The 10288-nt window shown below is 27.7% G+C and overlaps 2 protein-coding genes across 2 annotated transcripts; one reads left to right on the top strand and one right to left on the bottom strand.

The window, feature by feature from the left end:
* Positions 1 to 2392: 2392 nt before the first annotated feature.
* LOC112709007 (uncharacterized) lies at positions 2393 to 3328 on the top strand. The gene is made up of 3 exons (XM_029288993.1): positions 2393 to 2404; positions 2493 to 3265; positions 3319 to 3328. The coding sequence occupies exons 1-3, from the start codon at positions 2393 to 2395 to the stop codon at positions 3326 to 3328; spliced, it is 795 nt and encodes a 264-aa protein (XP_029144826.1).
* Positions 3329 to 4316: 988 nt separating this feature from the next.
* On the bottom strand, positions 4317 to 9502 carry LOC112709006 (WAT1-related protein At1g09380). The gene is made up of 7 exons (XM_029289305.2): positions 9226 to 9502; positions 7519 to 7581; positions 7146 to 7262; positions 6816 to 7068; positions 5776 to 5934; positions 5514 to 5665; positions 4317 to 4753 (listed from the first exon to the last, which is right to left on the bottom strand). Exons 1-7 carry the CDS (start codon positions 9405 to 9407, stop codon positions 4543 to 4545), a joined length of 1137 nt encoding a protein of 378 aa, XP_029145138.2. The 5' UTR covers positions 9408 to 9502; the 3' UTR covers positions 4317 to 4542.
* Positions 9503 to 10288: the final 786 nt, after the last annotated feature.

The following is a 10288-nucleotide window of genomic DNA, read 5'->3' as shown; positions in this document are numbered from 1 at the left end:
TTATATAAACATACTCCTGATATACATATTTAATTCTTTTAGTATTTATATATAATTCTAGTTTCAAATTATAAATACTAGTATATCATTAGGCGTTAATGTGCTAATTGATTCAGCTTTTTATTATTAAATGTGTATAAACAAAATTAGTTAGGATAATAAGTTATCTATAATTTAATTAAAATATTTTAAGTTCAAGTTTTAGAAATAAAAAAATATTTTTTTATAAATTATATATAATGAATAGTATTTTAAGAATGAAAGTGTTTACTAACTCTTTTTAATTTTTATATATCTATATAATTAATAATGTTTAACAAAATTCATTTTAGTATATATATTTTTGTCCCCACTCCTAAAATTTTTTGGGTTCGTCACTGTTTATAGATTTAGAATTTTGTAGGGACAAATGTGTTTATTCATAACGGACTTGAGGAAGTATTGTCATCTTTTGGTAATTATACTTTTTTTAAAAGTTTTTTCACAGAGTAAGATCTTTTAAAGTAAGTTATTCATTTTTTAATGCTTCGTCAAGATAACGACAAAGGAAGATTATAGTTTTAGCTTTATGCTTTTGGGATGTTTTATTACCAACTTTAATGGTATCTCTAAAACTCATTGAATTAAGATGAATTTTAACATTTAATATTCATAATTATTTTTAATATATTAAAAATATTAAATTTAAGATAAATTGTTTTTGACATAATATAAAATTATTATCTATGTCTTTTCTTTCTTAAATTTGATCAAAGCTTATAACATATTGTAAAATAAATAGATAAAGAAGAGAAATACATATAGAAATAAAATAGAGAAAATAATTTTTTTATTAATACTTTTTAATATGTATATCTCATTATAATTGGAATTTTATAATACACTCTCAGTAATAATATATTCATTATAATATATGTATATTTCATAAGAAAGCACAACTATAAGTGCTTTCTTTGGTTATATGTATGTGTTATATATGTTCTTGCTACAAGGTAGTCTTTTATAGGCAAATTGAGTTGCCAGATTTGAAATCAATTTAGTTTGGTATGATGCACCATAACCAAACTTGACATCTACACTATATACAATATAATCAGTGGCGGATCTACGGGGGCCTAAGGTGGCCATGGTCCCCCCAAAATTTTAAAAAAATAGTAAATAGTAATAATTAATAATATTAAATTTATTTTTATATATAATATTAAAAAAAATATAAGTTACAAAATTTTATAAATTAAAATAATTAAAAACTGCACTATGTATTAGATATTTGAATTATTGTTGTTCTTGTTAACAAATAGCCCATTCTAATAATTAATAAAAATGGTTCTATTATACTAGCTCAAGCCCATACTATTAATTAAAGTAACACTAGTACATTTTTCAAATATTTGTTTCAAGCCATTAGAGGCATCAGCGCCACTTTTCTCTCTCTTTTAGTGGTTTCCAAACTTTTGGTCTTCTACTCTTCTCATTTTAATTTTCTTTTCATACCAAAACAAGACATATGAAGAAAAACCATTGAAGAGAAGTGAACAACAAAATATTAACCATTGAATACACAACAAAGATTCAAAGAGGTATATTTCAATTTTTTTAAGTTAATAACAATGTCAAGTATTATTTATATTATTTATTTAAAATAATTAATTTATTTTTTTTATAATGGACAGTGTTCAAAGATTGAAGTGAGGGCAAAACTCAATAGAATTATTTTTGGGTGAGAATTGGAACAAAAAAATAATCAGGTAAATCAATAACTTTATTTTTGGTTATTATATATTTGTGTTTCTAAAATTATTTGTTATTGCTCAATAGGTTTAATATTTTTTTAAAGAAAATAATATATATGCAATTATTTTTGTTTTTTTTTGTTAGATAGTTCAAGTTAAGTTAAAAATGTCAAAGATGAAAACAATTCACTCATTTTTCAAGAGAAAAGAGAGAATATATGATGAACAAAATTCAGCTTCAGATTCTTTGAGTAATGTTCAAAATATTATTGAGCAACCTGTGACACAACTTGTTGAGCAAGATATTCAACCCCCTGCTTCCAAAATAACAAGGACTGAAATAGATCAAGTTAATATTGATACATTGATGCGTGATTCCGGAAAGCGTCCGCAAATTTGGAATTATCCTATCAATCAACAAGATAAAATCCGTAGAGCATACATAAAGTTTGGACCATATCAATTTATTATGGATGAGTACCCTCTTTTTGGTCTAGAAAGTCATCCTCGTCGTTTCAAAGCTCATTGGTTTAAGAGTTTTTCTTGGCTAGAATATTTGCCAGAAGTGGATGCTGCATTTTGTCTTCCATGCTATTTATTTTCTAGAAAATCAAGTCCATTCACATCAGGAGGATTTCGTAATTGAAAAAAAGTGAATAATGGAAAGGATTGTGCATTTTTATCTCATGTGGGTAAATCTCTTAATTCTCCTCATAATATTGCTGTTAAGTCTTGTAAAGATTTGCTCATCAATTACAGCTAGCTCTTGTTGCCGCGGCTAAAGAAGTTGTTGATGTTCATGCTTTTTTCCAAAGTTTGAGTAATATTATCAATGTTGTGTGCTCTTCTTGCAAACGCAATGATGAATTACGATCTCCTTATGCAACTGAAATTTCCCATTTAGTTGCAACTAATCAAATTGAAACAGGAAGGGGAGCAAATCAAATTGGCACATTAAAAACATCAGGAGATACTAGGTGGAGCTCTCACTTCAACTCAATTTGTAGCCTTTTACGTATGTTTGGAGCAATAACTTCAGTTCTGGAAGATTTGGCTACTAATGGATCTACATATTCTCAACGTGGTGATGCTACTTATGCTCTTAAATCTTTATTATCATTTGATTTTGTTTTCATTTTGCATATAATGAAAGAAATCATGGGAATCACTGATAAACTTTGTCAAGCATTGCAACAAAAATCTCAAGACATTTTGAATGATATGCATCTGGTTTCTAGTACAAAGTCATTGATTCAACAGTTAAAAGATAGTAGTTGGGGAGCACTTTTGGAGAAAGTTAGTTCTTTCTGCAATGATCATGCTATTCAGATACCTGATATGGGTGCTTCTTTTAGTGATATAATTCGGTCTCGTCGTAAAAAGGATGTTGTCACTGTTGAACACCACTATCGTGTTGACATTTTTACTAGCGTGATAGATTTTCAATTGAAAGAGCTAAATAGTAGATTTAGTGAGCAAGCAACCGAGCTCCTCATATTGAGTACATCTTTAGATCCTAAAGATGCTTTCAAGTTATTCAGTGTTTGCAACATATGCAATCTTGCAAAGAATTTCTATTCTTTAGATTTTTCTGAGCAAGAAAAGATTCAATTGGATTATGAGTTACAACATTATGAACTTGATGTGGTTAAAGCTCCAAATTTTCAGAATTTGTCTACTCTTGCTGAATTGTGTCAAAAATTGACAGAGACAGGAAAATCAAATATATATCCTTTAATTGATAGATTAATTCGTCTTGTTTTGACTCTTCCTGTGACAACAGCAACAACTGAACGGGCCTTTTCAGCTATGAAGATTATTAAAACAAGGCTTCGAAACAAGATGGAAGATGAATTTTTAGCAGATTGTATGATTGTATATATTGAAAAGGAAATTGCTTCAAAATTCACTTCAGAGATGATAATTGATGATTTTAGTTCCATGAAGCATCGTCGAGCAAGTTTAAAAATATCAAAATCTTAAAGTATGTAGTTGAACATTGACTTTTATATAATATAATAACTTTTTTTATATATATGCTACAAATCATATTTTGTTAATTTTTTGTTATATTTTATATTTAATTGGCCTCCCTCTTATGAAATTTCTGGTTCCGCCACTGAATATAATAATATTACAACAATTATATATATTTTTGAGAGAATTTAATTTTAATGTACTATCAATATAAAATAATTTATTTACAAGGCATAATGCAATAATTTACATAAAAAATAACCAAATTAAAATTAGAACATTCATATAATATTCTTCATCAAACAATTTATTCATATAATTTATCCTTTATTTTACTTGAACTTTCTAGTAAAATATAGTTATAAGTATAGTTTTAGATATTTGATATACACTAAACCTACATTATTATTATTATTATTATTATTATTATTATTATTATTATTATTATTATTATTATTATTATTATTATTATTATTATTATTATTATTATTATCATTTAGAAAGAATTATACAACTAGATAAAATAAAATAATTATCTAAAATTGTAAATACAATATATCTCAAGCAAATAAATATAATTATGAATTGTGTTTAAGACATGTTTTAATTATTTTTCTTCTCAAGTAAAATATATGTATAATTATATTACTAACATCCCTTGACCACCTCTTCCCTCATCCATGCATGAGGCTTCAAAGTGGCACCAGCTTGGGTGAATATATAGCCACCTCAAAACTGATATAACCTACAAAGATGTCTTATGCGCCTTTTGTGAGCATTTCATCTGCAATACTATAAGTATTGAATCTTCCTCCATCTTCATGTACCATTATTATTTACTATTGTGGTTACAATTGGAATGGTCACAGCACTGCATTTCCATTACACTCATTTCGTCATCATCGTCTTCTTCTTTATCCTTGACTACTGAATCCGAATCTGCTGATGTCACTTGAACACCCTCTTTCTTGTTCATCTTCTCGTTGCTCTTTCCCCACAGAACAGCATAGAGTCCCAAAACTATAATCACAGATCCAATTGCACTGAAACAAATCAAAATTGTGGGATTAAAACAAGCTTAAATTGAGGAACATATACTTTACTACCTTCGCTTTTCAAAATATTTGCAACTTTAAAAATATTAATATGTTAATTGCGCAGTATATTTGGACGTAAATTGCACATATTAGTATATTGAGTTATGAATGTACATTATCTTTAAAGTGACTGACATTTCTCATTTTCCTCTTTCATTGAAGGAATTTTGAGACCTATAATATAATGTGAATATCACACTTCCACCATTCCATCAATTAAAAAAAAAAATGAGATGAATTGAATCGATGTAAAAAATTTGCGAATACTACAGTTAGGGTCAACGCACTTCTATAACTTTTATTTGAGTTGTGAGAGTATCAGTAAGCCAATCAGTTAGGGTCCCATAGTAATAAATTTTATTTTCTCTTTTTATTTTAATATTTTTTATTTTAATACTAAAAATAAAAATAGGAAATAATAAAAAAACACAATCTAAACAAACCCTTACATAGTCAACTCTCTATTGGTTTTATGTGAAGTTAGTCACTTTCAGTTACTTGGTTCAAGTCTCTTGGGTACATAGACATCGTATATAAGCAACTACACTATTAATTATTCATTCAATACTACTAATACTCTGTTTCATTTCCTTCTGTTCGTTCCTGTTCTCTGTTCATCTTAAACATGTTAATTAAGAACGAGGAAAGAGTAAGGAAAATAAATTAAAGTTGATGAAATATAGTAATAAATTGAATTAGTTCATACGTTCCAACGTAGAGTTGATCATGAAGCAGAGCCCAGGTGAGAAGAGCTGTGATGACAAGCGTCAAAGGGGTGAATACAGAGACATAGAGAGGTCCCTTTCTTTCGATGGTCCAGGCCATCAGCCCATACCCTATCCCAGTGCATACTATTCCCTGAACATAGTTGAAAATCGTTAAATAACTGTTTTGTCAAACATGCCAAATCATCAGACGGTTTTTAACAAATAAGTTATGTATAGAGAGAGGATGGAGTATTAATGTACGGCATAAAGTGCAGAGGAGAGTCTGATGGGATTGTTTAGTGACCAAGCTGAGACGGTGCGGTCAGAACACAATGCGATGGCCACGCACTGAATGCTCGCCATCATACACATGTACAGGCTGCTCGTATATGGAGCTGCGTAGTTCTTGCTTATTTCTGCCTGAAACCACACCATAACATTAAATACTTATTTAACGTAACAAACTCTTTTAGTTCTAGTAGCTGATATTCAAACCAACGGATCAATGAAGTGAGTATGTAGTAACTAGAGAAATGTTATCTGTATGGAGCATTGTTTCACTGAGTGTAGATGTGTTACTTATCAAATGATTGGCACTAGCAGATTTTGTGATTTCTAATCATCAATGAGTTATTACGAGAATTTTTAATGGTGTGAGATTATATTTAATAGCGTGAAATTATTCATTTTTTTCTGGTTAAATACTAGACAAATTTTAATAAAAGTACTAGTTTCTAGACTTTTTTAATACGATATCCTGATTTGGTTTCGTTTCATTTAGTTTAGAGCATCTCCAATGTTGAGTTTTAATTTAATTTTATCTTAGATTTCACAAAATATTACATTAATATATATAAAATTATATGTTATAAATAATAATTAAAAATTAAATATGAGATTTATCATTTTAGTATTTGATTTAATTTAATTTAAAATAATTTTTTTATAATTATCTTTATTTAAAGTTAATAATTAATAATGATAAAGTAATTTGAGATGATTGACTAAATTAATATATAATAATTTTTAATTATTAATGTTACATAAAAAGAGGTTTTCGCTTCAATTTAAACTTTATAAACATTTAATTAGTTTTCTATTAAAATAAAATTGCTTTCTAAAATGAGACTAGTCTCATTTCATCAATCATCAACAACATAAAGTAAAATAAGACAAATTTAAAATTTCAAAATCACTCTATTAGAATTGTTCTAAGTTCCACGTCTCATTTTAGTGATAGTTCATAGGGCAGATAATAGTATATTAAGTAATAAAGAATGATGAATAATGATGATGCTTACTTGAAGTATGAACCACACAGACCAAATAAGAGAACTGGCAATCAAAGCAAAAGGGCCAAGAAGCAAATTGATTGGAGTAGTGGAGGAACTTGATCTGTCCATTTCTTGTACAAATTTCCAGTGAATACCTGAATCCCCAAGACCAAGGGGCTTTCCATGGTAAAATGATAAAAGAAGGGCTCCACCAACACTTAGAACTGTTCCTAGCACCTTTGCTTGCCCAGCCCTTGTTTTCATTCTCAACAACTCTTGTCTGCCACAAAACAAAATTCAAATTAATAAGGCTCAATGTTTTAATATTTTCTTTTTCTAAGAATGTGAAAATATTACCTGCACAGGACTGCAAGGATGAAAGTAAAAGCTGGGAGCAAATTGGTGAGTGCAGTTGCAATTGTAGCGGTTGAATATTTTAGCCCAACGAAATACAGTATTTGATTTCCGGTAACTCTGTAATCAAACTCAAATGGCTAATTTTGTGGGATATGGTTATATAAATTTTATAAATAAATATGATTTTCATAATAACATAACTAAATAAAAATTTCTCAAACTCATACGATTATGTTCATATAAAGTTAATAATGTGTCAGTTCCTTCCTTGAACTTGGAATTGAGTTTATGAGTTATTGAAAGAAAAGGGAAAAGTTGAAGTGGAGCAAATTAAAAGGGAAAACATCAAATTAAACTACCAAATTAAGCTTACCCTGTAAAGGAGGATATTAGTATCTGTAATCCGGTACGTTTTGTCATACAGGGAAGTGTATTCCTGTGGAAAGAATATTAAATATAAAGATTTATTTCTATAATTTTATTTTGATGCATTATGTGAGGTTGGGGGAATGGTGTAGGACGTAGATGGAGTGTATAGGTGTTTTACGTAACTGTGGTGTTAGGAACAAAAATCAGACCGTTCATTCGATTTATGTACCCAAATTTTTTTAATGTTTTAAACACAAATTGAAAGGTCCAATTACGTTCGCCAAAATTTAAATTTTCTCTTTCACACTAATTGGACTGTTAGTCCGATTAGTAGGCTTAATTTTTTTTACAAAGAAATCAGATGGTCCGATTTCTTCATTTCTTATTTCAGAAAAAGCTGTCCTACATCCATGTCTAGCACCCACATCCTCCACAACAATGCACAACACACACATGCTTTTCATATCCAAAAAAATGAGCCCATTATGTGTGTGAGTGTAAAATAATTTTAAATGCACATTAGTATCTAATGAGATAATGCTACATCAGTAAAACTATCTACTTTTTATATTTATCACATCTAAAAAAAATAAATATAATTACACGGCTATATAAAATATTTTATATTATCAGTGTATTAAAATTAAACTCTTATTTCTATTGGAATAAACAAATGAGGTGTATTCACATTCACTTAAAAAAACACAAAAAAAATAATAAATAAATAAAAGATAAACTACACTAGCTCCCCACTTTTATTTTGCAAATTTAAGGGGAAAAATGGACTTGTTATCTCAAATGGTTGAACTATTATTATCAAACTAAAATTTACATTTTCCTCTTTTTATTATTATAGTTATGAACATATGATTTGTGACAAGTTATTATGATTTCAAGTATCATATATGTAATCGATATATCAAATAAAAAATATTTTAAGGTTTTTTCAACTTAAAGACTTAAATGCTTATAAAGATTTCTTTAAATGTGAAAGAAAAAAAAATTATTTTTATTTGTATCATTTAAAAAGTCTAAAATATTTTTCATCAAAATTCTTCTCTTATTCTGTACATAATTTCTCTAATTTAACATTTTTATTGATTAATTTCAATATTATATATTCATGATTTTATACTATTTTCTCTTTAAAAAAATAAAAGAACACAAAATAAATAACAAAAATAAAATTCAAAAAAGAAAGAAATAAAAAAAAAAGAAAAAGAGAGAAGGTAATTACAATATACAGAAGACAAAGTATTGATATAAAAGTATAACTAATAATACAAAATATTTATTCAGTAGTTAACATTAAAAAAGAATAAAATTTGTAATTTAAAAGTTCTGAGAAAATATGACACTGCTAAAAATGGGAGTTATAAAACCATATTTGCATTACACATAGGTATAGATGACATAGTTGAGACGAATGATTTTACCAATATAACTTTGGATATATGTGTTATAAAACGTATACTTAGTGACAATAAAAATGATAAATTAGACTGGGAGAATTTTCCTGAATATTTGTATTTTGAGTAATGCAATACATCTAAATTTTTTTATATGTATATACAATGTTAATGCTAGTAGAACTATTCATTAATTATTATAATAAGTACACATTAAACATAAATACATATATTTATATATATATATATATATATAATTAATTAATTAATTTTAATAAATAAATATATTTTTAATTAATTACCGTTCAAACCAATAAGCAAAGGGAGCAAGGGAGAGTGTAGCAAAGATTTGGCGGTAGGCAACAAGCACAAGAGGGCTCATGCCAGATTGTATTGCAAGCTTTGAAGTAATAGTCATCCCAGCATAGCTTGATTGCACAATAGCCATGGCTAAGAATGGAATCACACCCCCTACTTTCCCCATTTATCTCTCTCCAATAACCTAATAATAATAAGGTAGGGTATTATTATTCCTTCTTCTCGGAGAGAGAGAGAGAGAGAAAAGGAGAGAGCTCCTTAGATTAGAGATAGTGTTGTATGTGGGATAGGACATTGTGAAGTGGGATAGATATATAAGAAACTAGAACGTGAATATGGCCCTAAAAAGGACAAAAACGTACGCTATATTTGTACCCGATCAAATTCACATCCATCTTTCAATATCATCACTATCAATTGTTCTCTTTTGTTTCTTTATTTTATATGTTTTCTTGAACAAAGAAAAGAAGGTTGTTCAAAATATATAGTGTAGGATGTTAAATTTGAATTACAATAATACAAGTACATTAACGATAAAGTAGAAAATAATATTTGATGGAGAAGAGAGTATGTATAGTTTAAACAAATTTGTAATCTCAACATGGTTTAAAAGGAAACCAATAATACAAAGAATTATTAGGCTTCGGAACATATACTTTTTTTATGTTTAGTGTATATTGTGAAGATTATTATTTATGTAGCATTAGTTTTTAGTCAATATACTTTAAAATTTAGTATTTAAGATTTAAAGTATTAGTCAAATATTAATAAAATGATAAATTTTATTATTATTATTATTATTATTATTATTATTATTATTATTATTTGTGTCTCTCAGTGCCTCCTATTATAACTGCTGTTTTAATCACGTGAAAAAATATATAATATGGCAAGAAGAACATTTTCTTTATCCCTATTAAGCATGCAAGATAAATTGAAGGAAGTTTTGCTGATGCAGTATTTTCCAGAGACAGGTATGATACTGTGTTCTCCATCACCAACCTAAAAGGCATTCTCTTTCTGGCTAACTCATCAATGGATGAAAAG

Source organism: Arachis hypogaea, chromosome 9 (genome assembly GCF_003086295.3).
Source record: "Arachis hypogaea cultivar Tifrunner chromosome 9, arahy.Tifrunner.gnm2.J5K5, whole genome shotgun sequence".
Taxonomy (NCBI): Eukaryota; Viridiplantae; Streptophyta; class Magnoliopsida; order Fabales; family Fabaceae; genus Arachis; species Arachis hypogaea.
The sequence above is the reverse complement of the archived record's forward strand: the minus strand, read 5'-3'. Positions and strand labels throughout refer to the sequence as shown.

What these genes read in the sequence shown, in the direction of transcription:
- LOC112709006 (XM_029289305.2), bottom strand. Translation starts at nt 9,407, where the DNA reads ATGGGGAAAGTAGGGGGTGTGATTCCATTCTTAGCCATGGCTATTGTG. An exon ending in ATCCTTGCAGTCCTGTGCAG is followed by an intron (nt 7,069 to 7,145) that starts GTAATATTTTCA and finishes GTTTTGTGGCAG; the next exon opens with ACAAGAGTTGTTGAGAATGA. An exon ending in TCTCCTCTGCACTTTATGCC is followed by an intron (nt 5,666 to 5,775) that starts GTACATTAATAC and finishes AACTATGTTCAG; the next exon opens with GGAATAGTATGCACTGGGAT.